Source organism: Rousettus aegyptiacus, unplaced genomic scaffold (genome assembly GCF_014176215.1).
Source record: "Rousettus aegyptiacus isolate mRouAeg1 unplaced genomic scaffold, mRouAeg1.p scaffold_m13_p_13, whole genome shotgun sequence".
NCBI classification, from domain to species: domain Eukaryota; kingdom Metazoa; phylum Chordata; class Mammalia; order Chiroptera; family Pteropodidae; genus Rousettus; species Rousettus aegyptiacus.
In genome coordinates, this window is record NW_023416288.1 from 55,022,720 (window position 1) to 55,039,893 (window position 17,174).

Here is a 17,174-nt window from a genome sequence, read left to right on the forward strand (position 1 = left end):
CAGTGTTGTTCCCATGACTTGCAGGAAACTTTATTTCCTTGGCTTTTCACAGCAGTTGGCAGAATTGATCACTATTTTCCCCAGTCTTTAAAGCTATTTTACACTAGCATTTCTCAAACTGTTAACGGTAAAGGACTAGTTAGTTGTCTTTTATTTTTTTATTTTTAATCCATCCTGGGCCAATACTCTTGTGAAACACTAGAAAAATGAAATGAAAAACGTCCTCCTTAGTACGATCCCAAGGTTGTCGCTGGGTTTGACAGACATCAAAAAAGTTCTCAATTTCTGTGCTTGCCACAGACAGGGGACAGTGTGTGGGGCCACTCCTTGAGCTGCGTGGTCACCACCATCTCCTGATGGCTTCTGAAGTGCTGGCTCCTTTCTCCTCCCCCTCATTTTGGGTATTCCGTAAGGCCCAATCCTGGCCTCCGTTCACCTGGCTAAAAATTCATCCCACCAACAAAGGAAACAATTTCCATTCGTAAGTCACAGTGCTAGGGATTCTAGGGACACACTGGACAATTTGCCCTAAAGGAAGTTCTAGTGCAGTGGAGGAGCTCAAGGGAGGTGCACAAATGGCTACAGGCGATGGTATTGTCCCCAAACAATGATAATGCCCACTCTGCGACTTCACCTTTCCCCCTCAGCCTGGCCTCCCCAGGTACTGGTCCAGTATCTCTAACTGCTCGCTGGACGTCTCCTCTGGGAGAGCCCGCTCCCACTTTACCCTCAGTTTCTAAAACCGAAAACCGTGCTTTCCTCAGATTTGGCCCAACTGCTTGGCTCCGTGCATCACATAATTAATTCCCTTTCCATGCAAAAGCATCATATAATTCCCTTTCTCAAAATCCTCATTGCTGTCCGTAGGAGCAGGATTAAATCCGTCAGCCTCTGCAGCCTGGGTTCTTCAGAATGACCCACGTGCCCCCGCGACATTCCAACGCTCATCCTCTTCCTCGTCCCTAAAGTCTGGCTTGTTCCTGACTCCTACACTTTCTACTCATGTACAGCCCCTTCGTCACCCTGTCACAGAGCCCGTCAAGGTCCTGAATCCTCCAAGACGTCTTCCCAGGTCATTTCAGCCTTGAACTACCATCGTCACTGTTGTTCTGGCCCATTAACCATGCAACCTTATTTCACTTTAAATGTGTACACTTTGTTCCTGCTGAACCTGAATCATTTTAGGTCAGGAAACTTTTGTTATTTCTTTTGTAACTCCCACACTCCTAGGACAAAGTATATAGTAACACTTAAATTGAGGTCATGGTAAACAGCCTGTGTTTGATCACCAAAAGCTTTACGAAGTCGGCAGGCCTTTGATGGTCCTACTTCTGCTTTAAATCCGGTCAGTGGCTGCTAAAGCTTCGGGTGCTGAGCTGGGGGAGCAGGTGGCAACAATAATTGATGCCCAAGTGTCGGTCTGTGAATTGGCTTGTGCTTTGAAGAGACTTGCAAATAGTGCAAATTATGGATCGTAATCCAGACCTAATGAAGCACAGCTCCAGGGCCGGGGCCTGGGACTCTGCATGCTTCATGAGTACTGTGGCCAATCCGGTGCACAGCCAGGGGTCAGACGCATTCTGCAGTCGAGCCCCTCTTTTCTGTTGAGTGACCTAAAGCCCCCCGAATTGGAAAAAACTTGCCAAGTTCATACTGTACGTGGCCAGGAACACTTTGAGGGGCCACCTGAGTAGCGGCTACATTCTGTGCATGTCAAAATGTTACGAAAGGAAACGTATAGAAAAAGGAACATGTACAAGATCATACTGAGAGCGTCACTCTGCGTGTGATCCCAAGTGATTTTAATATTCCTAACTTTTTTTCCCCCTAAACAACAAATCCTTTCCTCAGTTGTTCCTGAGTAATGTATAATCTTAGTAACTCCCTTGGGGATTTAAAAAAATAGTTTCAGTGTTTTTGCATGGTGTGTCATGGTTAAAGTTAAAAAGAAATAATTCTGGCTGATAAATTACTCAAGATTATATTATAAAATTAATTTAAAATGCAAATTTTTTTCTCCTTAGGCCCTTTTGAGTGCATTTAAAAAACATTTTTTAACAGCGTTAGTGAGATATAATTCACATACCAATAAATTCATCCATTTAAAGTCTACAATGTAATGGTTTTTTGATATATTACATTATTAATTTTTAAGATCGTAGTAAAATATAACAAAGTTTGCCATGTTAACCATTTTGAGTATATAATTTGATGGCATTAATTATATTCCTGGTGCTTCGTAACTACCAAGATTGCAGTTCTTTATATTTAGAGATACTGACTTTCCCACTTAAAAGGATGTTCACTGCTTATTTTTATTTCCCTTAGAATGTTGCTGAATTTTAAAATAGTCCATGTTTGGGTTTGGAAATAGATAGACAATGAAAAATAACAGGCAGCTGCAACACTAATCCGTGCTCTGATGTGGTGAACACCTGTACTCTGTGCTTTAAAAAATGACTGGCTTGGTGTTTTTAGAAATGTCATAAATTTTATTTTTATAATTGGAATTTTGTGTCTAAACTAAATGAAAAGGTTTTGGGCTGCTATTTGCGAGCAGCTTTCTAAAAATTAACATATACGTGGATAATTTTTATTGCCAATAAGAGAAAAAAACGAGTAATGTATTATCACTCTGTGGTCTCTTAAATGTTGGTCTTTCAAGTTCTAGATACATCCTGATATACTGTATAAGCACATAAATGCAAATAATGACAGTAAGTAAAATGATACGTAAATGCAACTTATATGTCAGGTGAAGAGAAATTTCTGGGTGATTTTGCAGAATTATCACCTCTTCTGCTCTTATTAACCTGTACTTTCGCTTTGGCATTCCTGATGCTTCCAGTCTTAAGCAATTATTTGTGGGTGTAAATCAGACAATGTATGGGTAAGAAAAAAAAAACAAAAACAAAAGAAACTGATATCAAAACTACCTTAGCAGCTAGTCATACTCTGCTATATCGTAAACCATCTAGGTGGATCTTATGAGCGTTTGTACATGCTTACTCAATAATTGATCAAAGGCTCTTGAACAGATATTGGTATTTTTGAAAATGAAAAATTGAAGCAGGCACTGTTACTGCCTTTGACGATACGAACCCCAGAACCTTTTCTCTACCACCCGGAGGTATGCAGAACACGGGCCAGGAGCACCGATGTGTGGTATGCTTGCTTTGGCGAGTTCCTCCCCATCCTCGCACCCTAACCCTTGTGCTGGAATGGCTCAGCCCTCACTGGCAGAACTCGGCCTGGTTTGCCTTGAGTCACCCATACAGCCTTGCGTGTGAGTGAACCGGAGTTTCCACATCATCCCCGTTCGAAGGAAGTGAACTCAGGCTGGGTCTGGCGTGTTTCCGGCACAGGTCCTCCACATTCCCCTGCGGTTTGCTAGGACTAGCCACCCAACTAGCTCCCCGTTCTGCACCCCTGCCCCTCCCCAACCGCGGCCTTCTTCCCCCTTCGGCATCTTCTCCATTCGGATGTATGTGGAGAGTATGTCTGGGAATGAGAATATTTCTCTTTCTGTGTGCACGTGTGTGGGCGGAGGATGATGAGAGGTTAGTATGACAGAGCCCAAATCTGATCGCGGCCATTATCTGAGAGGGCTCTGGAACTAGATTGTTTGAGTTCGAATCCTGACTCTGCCACTTGCTGGCTGTGTGACCTTAATCTCTCTGTTACAGGGTTAATATAATAGTTAGTGCACTAACTGTTATAGTCGACAGTATAAATAAAGTGTTTGGTCCAGTGCTGGGCATAGAGTAATTGTTCCATGTATTTGCCATTATTAACACTATTGTAGTAATATTCCTGTCACCGCTAATAGACCTGTTCAGTAAGAGTGGGAAAGAGATTCAGGAAAAAAAATCTTTGAACAATGAAATATTAACCGAAAGCTTTTCTCACACATAGAAATGAACTTGGTCCACTGGCAGACAAAATAGGGAGTTTAAAATCGTTTTATTCTTCCGAAATGTCTCTTTGGGAACTTAATTTCATATAACTCACTTGTTACCCACTATACAATTTGGGAGATGTGAGAAAAATGCCAGAATTCAGTTAATATGCAGCTTTCCCCGCCATCAGCTGTGATGAGGAGCCAGCGAAGCCGGAGCCTGTTTTTCGAGGGGACCCGCGGGTACCCTAATCCAGTGAAGCTGCTCCACACAGGAGGCCCTTTCAAGTCCCTTTCCGGTGTCCCTGACGGTTTCTGTCTTAGTGCTGTCATTTCGACAGAAGCTGGCTAATCTGCTCGGATGCATTATTTTCTCTGCCAGATAACTAGATTCCCCTTACGTTTCTGAGAGGTAGCTCTCTCACGTTAACAACGAATATCTACCGAAATGAATTAACATGTTTTAATTCTCTGTGATCTCACTCCCGTCCTCAGCTAGCCTCTGTGTGGCCGTGGTTCTCAAGTTTTAGTGTGGAGAAGAATCACCTGGTAGGCCTGGATGACGTGTGGATTTTTGAAAAGGCTCCGATCCAGGTCAGTCATGGTATCTGTGACAAGCATCCCCGGCCACTCTCATACGTATGGCTGGCAAACTACACCTGGAAACCGTTGTTCTATTATACCGTCCAGTAGGTAAATGGTGTGAACCACATAGGTAATTTCAAATTTTCTAGTAGCCACAGTCAAAAAGTAAGGAGAAACAGGTGAAATGTTAATATTTTATTTTACCTAGTATATCTAATAAAACATTTCAACATATAATCAATATAAAAATTATTAGTAATTACTAAGAGAGCCCCTAGTAGTTCTTATTATGACTGCAAGACACGCCTAAGCAACAACCATCAGGGAACTTTTAACCCATTTCCCATCTGCCCCGAGATAACTCACAGATTACAGTCCTAACCTCACCCCCAAAATCTTCGCATTGCTCTAATATGTCAGTAGTTTTGGGAAACAAATGGTGTTCTATTTACAGCATTCTGTTTTTAGTGGTGATATTTCCATTTACAAAATATAGTAACTCTTGATCGCTAAAAATGTCAAATCCTAGAAAACGTAGCATTCCTATGTGTGGGAATGCTACACTTCTTTTTTTTTCTACATGGGAAAAGGGTTAAAAAACACGGTGTATTTCTCAGGTTCTGGAAGGCACGTGGCACACCTGGGCGACACAGAGGGGTCTGTTTTGGGTTTGCTGTTCATCTATGAGCCAATTTCATTTCACTTCAGAAATGACTTCTGATCCGGCAGCTAACTGGGTGTTTTAGAAAGAAGTGGTAGACATTTCCCACATCCTAGGTGGGTGGTCAGATCAGCCCGACTAGGATGAAGTGAAATCCAATTCGATTTCCATTGCGTGGCTCCTGACCATTTGGCAAGATGGCGTTCGTGGTCTGTTAAGTCAAAAGGTTGACTGCCCAAACTGGGGCCCCGAGGTACGGATGTCGGAGGCCAATGTCCACAGCACTCTGGTTTATCAGTGCAGGCCTCTTCCCCATCCTCCCAGGCCCAAGCTGCTTTAAACCGTTCCAGAATGTTCTAAACATCCTCTCCCCTCTCTTGATAGTCCTCTTTTTTTCCTTCACCACCTTCTCCAAGAGAGAGAAGCAAAATTCAGTAGAAACAGTCGAAGGGTTGGTTGGGGAGACAGAAGAGGAAACGAGGAAGCAGAACAAACCTCCTGCTCCTACCTCTGTGGCTGAAGTCCAAGGCGAGATCCAGGGAGACGGCGCTGTGCCCTTGTCCTGGGAGCCGGCGGTCATGGCCTCCGGTTTGGATGGAGGCAGAAGTGCCGCCCGTCCAGGCGGGACAGCTTGAGGGCTGGTGGCAAGCGTAACCGTGGACCTGAAGTGCTGCTCGGCAGACGGGAGGCTATCCTTCAGTTTCAGAGACAGAGGCCTCTGGCGGGTGCGACTGTCCTCGCAAACGCACTCAGCAAGTGCACTGGCTCTTTTCGCTCGGCGCCTGGGGCAGGAGAACCGGGCTGGAGTCCAGGGCGAGGCTGTTCGGGGCGCTCTCCCCACACAGGTGCGGGCTGTTGCGTGCGATCAGCTCCCTGGCCATGAGCACGAAGACCTCGTCGATGTTCTTGGACTCCTTGGCGGACGTCTCCAGAACGGCGAGGAGGCCGTACTTCTCAGCCAGCGTGCAGGCGTCCTCAAACAGCACGTGCCGTTTTTCCCACAGGTCGCATTTGTTCCCTGGGGGTGAGAGAGAAGCAAACATACCCTACTGAGTCACTTACCCCGGTTTGGAAGAAAATGAACTGCGAAAAGAACGTTTCTTTGGTTTAGCGGTAGGCACGCAAGCGTGCATTCACACACAGTAACCGAGGGCAGATTTGCTGCAGACCAAACCACGGATGAATGGAAGCAGAGCTACCGTCTGAATTCGCCCGTTGGCAGGGTCTCTAACAGCTGCAAGGAACCGGCCGGAGGGAGGTGTGCATTTTATTGTCTGGAGGAGGGGAGCCTCCGTGTTCTGGGGAGGCACCGTCATTCCTTCCAAGTCTGACGAGGTAAAGACTGTGCCAGGGTGACTCTCTCAGTCTTCTCGCTTCTTCCTTCAGGTCCTGTTCCTTTTCTCGCTCTTTCCCCCTCAACTACAAAGTGCTGGACGCTGTGAGATGCGGCCTGGTCTAGCTGAGGAAATTGTGATCAGAATTTCTTGGGTTGAAGCTGTTGAGCGAATAATAAAGTCCCCCCTGCGCCCCCGCTTTTTTTTTTTTTTAGCTATAATTTACAATAATAAAATGCACAGTGAGTTACGTTCAGTGAGTTTTGACAAATGTATATGCAAGTGGTTTGAGATCATCTACCAGAGCAAGGCCAGGCAAGGCCAGGCACTTCCGCCCCTGGGTGTGAGCTCCACAGCAATACGTGCCCACGTGCACTGATAAATATACAAGAACATTCAGAGCAGGGCTTTTCCTAAGTGCCTCACACGGAATGCAACTCCAATGCCCACCACCAACGCAAAGGAGAAATACTATCTACGTAGTGGATTCATGCAAAGAAATATTACACTAATTATGAAAGGAAGAAATGGCAGCGCCGTGCAACGGTGCAGGTGAAACTCATCAATGCACTGCTGGAAGAGAGAAGCTCTGACAGAAAAGATATTTGTACGATTCCAGCTATGTAACGTTCAAAACCCAGAGCAGAACAGAACTGCAGCATTTGGAGGGGTGGGTGTGGGGTCCAGCGGCAAGATGCTGAAGAAAAGCAAAGGAGTGATTACCGTGAAAGTCACAGTGAGCTCACCCTTGGGGGAGAAGGAGGGAGTGACGGAGAGGGAGAGGGAGAGGAAGGGGGGCCACTGTCCTGCCCCCCAGGATCTGGTGGCTGCACACCTCGGAAAGAGCCAGGACACCTGGAGAAACCATCTGCTCGCTCGGCAGCCTGAGTCCTTGCTCGCTGAGCATCCCGTGGGGACGGCAGAGATGCTCGGGCCCTGCCCCAAAGGGAGGCAGGAGGGACACACGGACAATTAAAGAGCCATACAAGAATGCACCGATCCAAGATAGGCCTGAAATAACCTCATCCCGAGGACCAGATGAGTGGTCCACTGTCATTGCCCGAATCCAAAAACTCTGAACCCCCTAAGTTTCTTGGTATTTCATCCGATAGTAAAATCTGCTTGAAACTGGCTATTCGAAGTTTTTATTCTACCTGCTTTGTATGACCAGCCACACATTTTGCTGCGTACATATGAATGCTTTTGACCACGGGGTGTTGGCCTAGACCCTTCTGAGGGTGTCACGTAACCTAGAATGCACCCTTGTAAGATCTGGCAACTCCCAAACTCTGAAATCTTTGGCCCAAAGGGTTTTTGCTGAGAGACTGTGGGGCTGTAAATATAACAGGAGTTTAAGTGGAAAGGTTTGTTTGCCCGAGACTCTAAAGGGACAAAGACCAGATGCCAAAGAAAGTTATGAGACAGGACATCCAGTAAGAGCTACAGGAGGTCGGCCCCTCAACCCTTACTCTGATGGAGGGTGTGAAGAGTTAAGAGGTCACCAACAGAGCAGAGGGGATGAGAGAGAGGAGCCAGCCATCACCAGGAGGAGAGCAGGCGCCCCGTCCATGGCTTCAGGAATCCATGAGTGATCTTGGGGGCAGCGGGGATTTTAAACAGAGGGACTTCCTGCAAATGGCGCGAGGAAGAGGAACGGCGCGAGTCAGGGCGCAGTCATCTCTTTGACATTTGGCTGCGAATGGCTGGGATAAAACTGGGAGAGAGAAAAGACACTTGTGTGAAGAAACGTGGAGACAGAATGGAAAACATAGCAAAACGGGCAGGGACATTTCCGGGAGGGAACGACGCATTCGACTTTTGCAGACGAAGGCAAGGAAGCCACTGACAGAGGACAGAAAGCCCGTTGTGTTAGCTCTGGGGTTTGGGCGCATTACAAATGGGGACAGTGGGGACGCGGCCAGATCATCTCTAGGGGCATTTCTAGAACTAATTAAGAAGTGGGGGCAGAGGCAGTTATCACAAAAGACAGACTAGAGTGTTAATACCAAGAAAACTGTGAGATTCCTGCCACCTTGGCATTTATGACCCTCGTCTGCTCGCTCTGTTTCTGCAGTAGAATAACTAGTAGTTGAGGACAGAGCTGGCTGGGGGAGAGCCCCCCGTGGGTTGGAGAAAGGAGGCTGCCTTCCAAAGACAGCTCCGAGGGAAGGGGTCCCCTGCAGGCAGGGCGGCTTCGCATGCAGCTTCCAGGCCCCTAGGAAAAACTGCTTCGTGTTTCCTGGGAAGCATGTGAATTTAATGGATGAGAGAGCCGGTCCCCTTCACTCAGAAAACCCCAAGTGCGATCAGAACTGCTTCATTTCCTCAGGGACACACAGGTTATTCACACCTCTGCCTCCCTTCTTTGGGAGCGAGCATCCGAGCATCCAGCATCCGAGAGTGTCAAGCATCTCGGTGGAGTTTCCTTTCGCCCTTGGAGGTCAGGGTCGCCCCTCCCTGTCCACTCAGCTCCTCCCCTGGAGAGCACCCACGCACAGCACCCAGGTGCTCTCCTCTCTGCTCTACCAGGAAATGACAGCTTCTCGCCACCACGCTATGTGTCACCTCACTTAATCCTTCCAGCTCAGCCATGGCTTTGAAGTAGGGACCAGTTTTATAGATGAGGAGGCAGAAGTTTAGAGAGAGCGAGTTACAAGCCCGAGTTCAGACACAGAGGGAGATCCCGCCCCCAATCTGCTGATCCTGACGTCCAAGCACTAGGACACATGTGGACGCTGCCCAAGCCAGAGTTTTAGGGGGCCCTGGGCGACAGTCCAGCCTCACTAGCTATTGGCAAAAGGTGGAAAAGAAGCCAAACCCACCAGGGACTCTGGGCACCAGGAGGCCTGGTGGAAACCCCGCCTCACCTGTCGGTAGGTAACTAGGCTGTTACTTGGTGGGATACTTAGCCTCTTGATGCCTCGGTTTCCTCATCTGGGAAGTGGGGGTATTTGGCTCCACGTCTTAGGCTCATTGAGAGGATTAAATGACAAGACGCAGGAGAAGACCCGAACAGTGCCTGAATCCTACTCAGTGGTGCGTAAACGTCACCCGTCACCAGAGTCCTCCTCCCTACCCTGTCCTTGCACCTCACGGGTGGCTCGTAGGGAGCAGAAGTGGCTGCTGAGGAAGAACTACGGCTCTTTTTGGGGGGTCAGTGTTTTATAACCCTGAACTCTGCTGTTAGAAGCAGCATCAGAAGTCAAATCGCGAAAGTGTCTGACCACAGAGGGGAACTTGGGGTGAGAAGTGAGAGAGGAAAGAAGGCATCTCATTTCTCCCCAAAGAGAAAAATTGCCCTTTGCGTGGAAGCTGCCTCTTGTCCTCACGAGTCTCTGTTTTCTGGTTTCTGCCACGAGAGACAAGACATGGCTCCTCTGAAAAAAAATGAGGTGACTAAATTTGAGGGGTGGTGGGCTGTGGAATCTGGGATTTTGACCTGACGTAGCAGGAAGGAGAGAGGTCGGTGGAGGCTCTGGAATGACTCGGATGCTTAACTTACAGGAGAAACAAAGCGCATTCCAAACCAGCGTGTCTTCACGTCCGTGTGTAAGACGGAGGCCAGACCAGGAATCAAAACGGCAAAGACTTAGGGGGGAAAAAACGGTTCTAAAATATCCAGTCCTTTTGACAGTCGTGACAGTCATAACAAGCGGGCCGGGTGTGCCCATAACACGTGCCAATGACCTCCTCTACATCCGTCTCCAGGCTCTCTCTCTGTGACGGCCTCGTCCGTCGGGGCCCAGCTGCTTGGTCACGGGCGGCCGCCTCCCCCCAGGCCTGCCGCCTGGGCTGGCCTGTGCCCTAAAAGGAGTGGGGATGAGATTCCCTTTCCAAGAAGTGCGAGCTGGCAAACACCGGGAGAATGAGGAGTCTGCAGAAGAGCAGGCGAGGGCATGAGGCTTGGAGAGACGCCCCAGGGGAGAGGAGGGGCCAGAGTACGCGGGCCCACGTCATCCCGCGTGTAAGAAGCATGTCTGAGACAGAGAAAGCAGGTGAGGAGGCCGGCCACAGAGCCCAACCCCGAGGAGGCCCCCCGAGCTCTTGCTTGTCGGTGGGTGGCCTGGCTTTACTGTGGCTCCTGATCATGCTGGGGCTCAATTGCTGGCTTTTCCTAGGTCCCAGGGACTTCCCCTAGTTAGGTAGTTTCCTCAACCTAACGAACCTTCTAGAAACAAATCTTACCCCGAATTAAGCACTCACTATATGTCAGGCACTGCTAAGCAATTTACATACGTTAGCTCATTAAATCTTTACATCAGTGCGGTAAGTATCAGTCACAGTTCATAGGTGGGGCTCATGGGATGACTGGCCACAGAGCTGGGATATGCTCGTGGATGGATAAATAATCCGTTAAACATGGTATGTTTAGCTCTTTCTCAGTCTGTCTAGAGAGGTGCTCTGCAAGCTTTAATTTGCATATGATTTTCTCCAGGAGCCTGTTAACATGAAGACTCTGACTCAGTACATCCAGGATGGGGCCTGAGATTGTGCACTTTTAACAAACTCGAAAGTGACGTTGATGCTGCTGCTCTGTGGACCACACTTGGAGTTGCAAGGGGCCTGGACCAACTTGCCAAAATTAAGCGGCCACTTGGTAAACAGCAGTGGACTCACGAGGGAGGAAAAAGTAGCCCTGCTTGCAAAACTAAAACTATAGAGACGTGACAGAAACAGCCATGCTCTTCTGAACGTAAACAGGACTGCTCGCAATTCGAGCTGCGAGTTCGCTTCGTGTAGCTGGAGGTGCTGCTAGTTTTGACGTTGGTGTGTTAAGATTCGCGTAGGATCTTAACAGGTGTAAGAAGTCATTCAAGAGTGTCTCAGTCTCACCAGCCCCCTTGGGGATCTGGAGTCATTTGACTCTGTGAACCTCACCCTACCGAGTACTTCCTGTGTGGTCACACAGACCTGTGCAGTGAATCAGCTCGGGCGCCCTCCTCACAGAAGTCTGGGCCTCATCCCGGAATAAGAAACTCTAACGGTGGGGCCCCGGAATCCGTATTCTCACCAAGTTCACACCCTCCAACCCCCTATTCTCAAATGAATCTGACGGGAATCTCTGAGCCAGACGCTTTCTGAGGTCCTGTCCACCATTTACACTTTTTATGAGGTCACATCCCACCGCCACCAGAAACACACACAGAAAGCTGTGCATCAGCAGGGGGGGCCTGAAATGCAGAGTTCAAACCTTGGGAAACGCCATACCGATCAGCATGATGACCAAGTTGGCCGCTCCGTATTTTTCTATTTCGTGAATCCAGTGAGGAACAGACTCGAAGGTGGACCGCCGGGTGAGGTCGTAGGCGATGATGGCCGCGTGGGCGCTGCGGTAGTAGCTCTGGGTGATGGTCCGGAAGCGCTCCTGGCCTGCGGTGTCCCACACCTGCATCTGGAGAAGGGCAGGAAAGGGGGTGGCATCGGGAGTACCCATGCTTGACGGGAACTTGCTCTCTTAAGGTGCCTGAGAAATATGGCTGTCTGGGTGTCACTTCGAGACACCCAGACGCGGCAGGCCTGGGCCGGGGCCCGCAAATCTACTCCTTCAGTTGCTCCCCAAGAGTAGTTTGGATGGGCTTTCAGGTTTGAAGGCCACCACCTCAGGGACACTTCAGAGAGGGTGACCCAACGTCCTGGGCTTCTGGTGTTCTTTTGCCTTTTTTACCTCGATCGCCCCTTCATCCAGATTTTAGGGGCTCTCTCTGGACGCTGCCCATCGATATTGAAACTGGCCAAGGTGACAACTTTGGCCGAACTGTTTTGATTGGAAAGGACCACTCGGCTGTTCCTGCTGAGGAGCGTCCCCCTAGCAATATCTTTCAAGTTACCATCCCAAGCAATGGCCCCGATTTATACACCCTCCGATGGGGTCTGAGGATAGCTGTTTCTCGTAGCCTCCCATTATTTCCAAAATTTATTTTTTAAAGAAAGGTTGCAAACACAAAACTAGAGAGACTGGAACAACGAACCCTCACATACCCATCATTCGGATTCAATAATTATCAAGATTTTGCCACACTTACTCCATCGATATACATCCCCATAAAAACAGACACTTTCTTTCTTAACCACAATGCCATCATCACTGCTAATAAACTTTTTAACGACTCATTGGTATCTTTGAATACCCAGCCCACGTAGAAATTTTCCTGAATGCCTCCAAAATGTGTTTTTTTCCCTGTCGTTTTTACTTAATCGGAATCCCAAACAAGATTCATTTCATTATGTTTTCACCAACACTTTTTATCTTTTCTAATGAAATGTGTAAAAGATAGTATCTCACTGTTACTTTATTGTTTTCTTTAATTATGAGTGAGATCGGGCACCTTTACATCTTTACAAAAATTTACGAGCTAGTTCTTATAAAATTTGTGAGATAACAGTTTTGTTCAATTTGTGAATTGCCTACTTTTTGTATTTATTTGGTTGTTGATCTTTTTCTTAGGTATCCTCAGGAGTTTTTTCACATTAAAGAAATTGGTCCTTTGTCAAGTCCCACATTTACAAATATTTCTTTCCAATTTGTCATTTATCTTTTGCCTTGGTTTATGGTATTTTCGAATACGTAGGTATTTGACCTTTATATCGTTATATAGAAATGTATACATCTGACCTTGAGATAGTTAGATTAAGCAATATTTTTCTTTATGGTTCCTGGATTCTCATCTCACTTAAAAGCCTAATTTCCTCATTTCACAATGATAAAAACAAATACACCTATTTTTTTCCTGGTACTCTTATGATTCCACATTTTATAGTTAAACCTTTTATTCCTTAGGCATGTGTTTCAGTGTTAGGAACCGTGGCTGGAAGAGGGGGAGCCGACCCCACGCCCCTCTGACCTTCACTTTCTTGCCATCGATCTCGAGCGAGCGCACGGTGAAGTCCACCCCAATCGTGTTCTGCTGTGTCTCTGTGTAGACCCCGGACTTGAAATGCTGCACCACACAGGTCTTCCCCACGTTGGAGTCCCCGATGAGGATAATCTTGAACAAATAGTCGAAGTTCTCATCTGCCGCCCTGGCTGAGCTGGAGAATTGCATGGCTGTTGCCACCTGGGATGGAGCTAGGAAGAAAAGAAGGAATCCGGCATCTCGTTAGTGAGCCTCTTCCAGGCGCCAGGCACTGTACTAGGCGCTTGTGGTCCAGGACAGACGGGACAAGACAGGGGGAGGTCATTGCTTTCACAGCCCTAACACGCTGGGCGGAGAAGGACACTGATTACTGCTCAGGTACAAGGGAGCTTCCACACGCCCACACCTGCCCTAGGTCGGTTGACATTACTTTAGGGGTGCTGCGAGAACGAAGAGGTTCTACTGCCATTCTCTGCTGGGCCCCATACGCAGTCAACATTGTCAGATGACGGCACTGATGGACACCCTCGTCATGCCCCGCCGAGTGCCCAGACAGCACGACGATGGCGGAGAAGATGCCCACAGGAGTGTTCCACCTGGCATTCGTCAGGTGGAGGCCATGCCTAGCTGTCGTCCTATCCCTGCTTCCCAACTGCTGGAAGGCTGAACGGCCAGGCGACCAGCAACAAAGGCCGACGAGGTCTGATAGAGAAGTCAGTTTAGGGACACGCAACGTGACCTTTTTCTTCTGGTTGGCACCTGGTTTTTCATGACCAGGAAATTAAGATTTTGAGAATATTCACAATGAAAACTGTGGCCAGAACATTTCTTGCATACTTTACCACAGGCTGGAAAATAACTCGAAGCTTCTAGTGACGATGTTTCCCAAACGAACAGATTAAATCAGAATCATTTGGGGGAGATAATGAAAAATACATATTCCTGAAGCCCATCCCAGATCTGCTCGAGGCATTTAAACACACACACACACACACACACACACACACACACACACACACTCCCTGGGAGATTCTGATGACTAGCCAGGCCTGGGAATCACTGACCAACCCAGTTACTCACCTGAAGCCCTACTCCCACCTCCAGCATCTGTGCTGGACTCTCCATCCATGCTTCGATATCTTTGCTCATGAGGGACTCACAACCTCCTACAAAAACCCATCATCCTGTGTGTATAGCTCTAACTTCCTGGGGTTGAGATCTATCCCCCCCAGGGGTCCCATCTGTTGACCCTCATGCTGTGTCAGGTCTTGGCAGATTCCTAGTCCACATGACAGGCCATCAGGTATTAGGAGAAGCAAGCATATCCCCTCAAGGAAAATCTCCCTGAGTCCTTCAACTGTCCTTCATAGGATATTGTGTTGGGTCTCCTCGTCAAACGTCTCCTAAAAGCATGAAACTTGATTCCATTTGATGATTAAACTTGATGTGCTGCAAACTGCTCCTGCCATGTGACCCCCTTCTGTACTTCCCCCAGTCTTATTCTTTGGTTGTCTCTAAAGTTATAGAAAAGAACAAGTCTATATCATCACATGAATTAAAATGCACACAAATAGCTAATCTGTATGTAAAAGCCCCAAGCTTTAAACGGAGGAAGAAGGACCTGTACCTTTCTCAGACGCCTCTGATTTGCCAGACAAGAGACACTGTCAAACCACTTTCTTTTTCCCCACTCTGACTTTTCAAATAAATAAAGCCGTTCCACTTCCGGGGTCTTATTACTATAACTGGGGCTTAAGTCTTCCTCCCATGTCTCCTCCCCCACCAAGGAAGTCCTCGAGGTTTCTACAAAAGCCCCCTTTGACTTAGCCTACACGCCCTGCCCTGCGAGGGGAAAGGGGCAGGGTCCGCCCGCCCACGTCCTCCATCCTGCATCCCGCAGCCCTCGCCTTCCTGGTTCACCTGTCGCTTACCTGTCTTGCGCTCTCACCTCTGCTAGCAGGCAAGCCTTTCTTTTTTTTTTTCCTCCTTGTTTTTCTTGTCGGCCCTCAGTGCCCCTTCTTCCTGCTGCCTCACTGCGTGGTGGGAACTGTAGTCCCCAGGTGTCAGGTTTGGCGGCTTGAGAAAGTGAAAGGAAACCGAAGCCCTCCTACAGCCCCTGAGCCCGGAGATGGAGCTGCGTGGGGCTCAGGTGAAGCGCTAGCCAGTGCTAACCGCGCCCTTAGCTCTCCCACCGAACACTCGTCACCTCGCAAAGCCAAAGGAGAAGGACTGGCCACTTAACTCAGCCAACACCTAGTAAGCCGCCCTGTTCCTTCTTTCTACTCACCGTCCCTTAGTGCAGCGCTTGTCCCCAAGTTTTCCTGGCGTTCCTTGTTTGGCTGGGTTGGGGGGGACTAGTCGAGAGGGCTCAATACAGTGGATTTATTTAATTTCTTTTGGATTTGAATTACTCTTTTTGGTGAGCCACTGAGAGCAAGGAGAGGGATCCAAAGAGAAGATTAAAAAACGAAAAGAACTTTGAATTTGTACAGGAAGACAGAGCTGACCAAAAAAAAAAAAAAAAAAAAAAAAGTCTCTTTCCCTCAAACGATCTGCCACAAAACCAAAGGTTAATTTCAAAGTCAAAGAAAAGATAGAATTTACCAGTCGCTGAGGCTGGTGGCAGAAACACAAGGCTGAGGTGAATTTTCCTGCAGAGTCTGGAAGGGTCACTGCTTCTCGTATCGTTGGAACTAGATTTTCTCCACTGTGTAGAATGTAACAACGTGTAGGCAGTTAAGCCGTAGGCACAATATGCAAAACAGAAACATCCGGCTTGATAAAATATTTAAATCGGTATAGTGTTTTCAAACTGTGGGCTGAGACCTATTAATGAGTCATGAAATCGATTTCAGTGGGTTGCAATGTGCATTTTTACAGAAAATTTCAGAATGTATCTCGTGTAGTGAGGCTCAGTACTGTTTGGTGAAATGTTTGGGTCACTTGTATGCAGGCATGTGTACACTGGGATGATGTAAAACGTATTTCTTACTGTGGGCTGAGGTCTAAAAAGATTGAGAAGCACTGAAATAGAGGACAATTTATTCACTGTCCAAGAACATTTCTTTCTAGGATTCCTTCGGATAACCTTTAAAATGGAATTTATCTGACTCCAAATTCCGTTTACGGATCAATTTCCAGGCACCTCTCTTTTGAGTAAGATAGAACTCGATGCTGGCAGGCAGAGCGAGCAAACCAAAGACACTGCCAAATGCCGCCACGCCAGACCCCTGGTTCGAGAACCACAGTCAAATGTCTGCATCTCGGAAATTGAAATGCAGGTCAAGATCCACCGCAAATGGGCAGGGGGCAGGAAATAAAAACCCGTTAGGTGTCAGTATCGGTGAGGGTAGACAGTAAATGTTTTCCTCTTCTGGTCACGGTTACTGTTGAAGAAAAAAACAGTCAGCTGCCTCAGACCTAGTGCTTGGAGAACATCTAGAAGTAGAAATCAAATGGTGAAACGTCCACATGGTTCTGGAAGCCAAAGAGATTCTGCCTCCCCCTCCCCCAACGCTCTCCACCAACGTGACTATGAGCGCAAGAGTGTGGCTTAGGCTGTGGGGAAAAGGGCATTCTGGGCAGTGGTGACCAGGTTATGTATTTATTTTATACACACACATATACTTATATGTTCGCATACAAATGTATTTCAAAATATATCTATTTTATCATTTTACCGTACCACAATATATGTATTTTCATTTCAAGTGCACCATTCGAAGGTATCAAATATATTCACATTATTGTGCAATGCTCACCACCATCCATCTCCAGAATTTTTTCATTATCCCAAACTGAAACTCTGTATCTATTAAACAGAAACTCCTGCTTGCCTCTCC

General features: G+C 47.5%; 2 protein-coding genes across 7 annotated transcripts in view; one reads left to right on the forward strand and one right to left on the reverse strand.

Moving 5' to 3' along the window:
- Positions 1-4,641: 4,641 nt before the first annotated feature.
- On the reverse strand, positions 4,642-16,162 carry RAB19 (RAB19, member RAS oncogene family). Of its 6 annotated transcripts, none has more exons than XM_016133029.2 (4): positions 15,937-16,162; positions 13,321-13,544; positions 11,687-11,870; positions 4,642-6,162 (listed from the first exon to the last, which is right to left on the reverse strand). In XM_016133029.2, the coding sequence occupies exons 2-4, from the start codon at positions 13,519-13,521 to the stop codon at positions 5,894-5,896; spliced, it is 654 nt and encodes a 217-aa protein (XP_015988515.1). In that variant the 5' UTR covers positions 13,522-13,544; positions 15,937-16,162; the 3' UTR covers positions 4,642-5,893. The 6 variants fall into 6 exon arrangements, with proteins under 6 accessions (XP_015988515.1, XP_015988514.1, XP_015988512.1 ...); XM_016133028.2 differs by having other exon boundaries at positions 15,620-16,162; XM_016133026.2 differs by lacking the exon at positions 15,937-16,162 and adding an exon at positions 15,281-15,390.
- SLC37A3 (solute carrier family 37 member 3) overlaps positions 15,455-17,174 on the forward strand; it is a 40,077-nt gene continuing 38,357 nt past the window's right edge. The window contains exon 1 of the mRNA XM_016161902.2: positions 15,455-15,588. The gene's annotated coding sequence lies outside the window, so the exon portion shown is untranslated. The remainder of the gene's footprint in view (positions 15,589-17,174) is intronic.

What these genes read in the sequence shown, in the direction of transcription:
- RAB19 (XM_016133023.2), bottom strand. Translation starts at nt 14,461, where the DNA reads ATGGATGGAGAGTCCAGCACAGATGCTGGAGGTGGGAGTAGGGCTTCA. An exon ending in TCGATGGCAAGAAAGTGAAG is followed by an intron (nt 11,871 to 13,320) that starts GTCAGAGGGGCG and finishes GCCCTTCTCCAG; the next exon opens with ATGCAGGTGTGGGACACCGC. An exon ending in CTTGGTCATCATGCTGATCG is followed by an intron (nt 6,163 to 11,686) that starts GTATGGCGTTTC and finishes TCTCACCCCCAG; the next exon opens with GGAACAAATGCGACCTGTGG.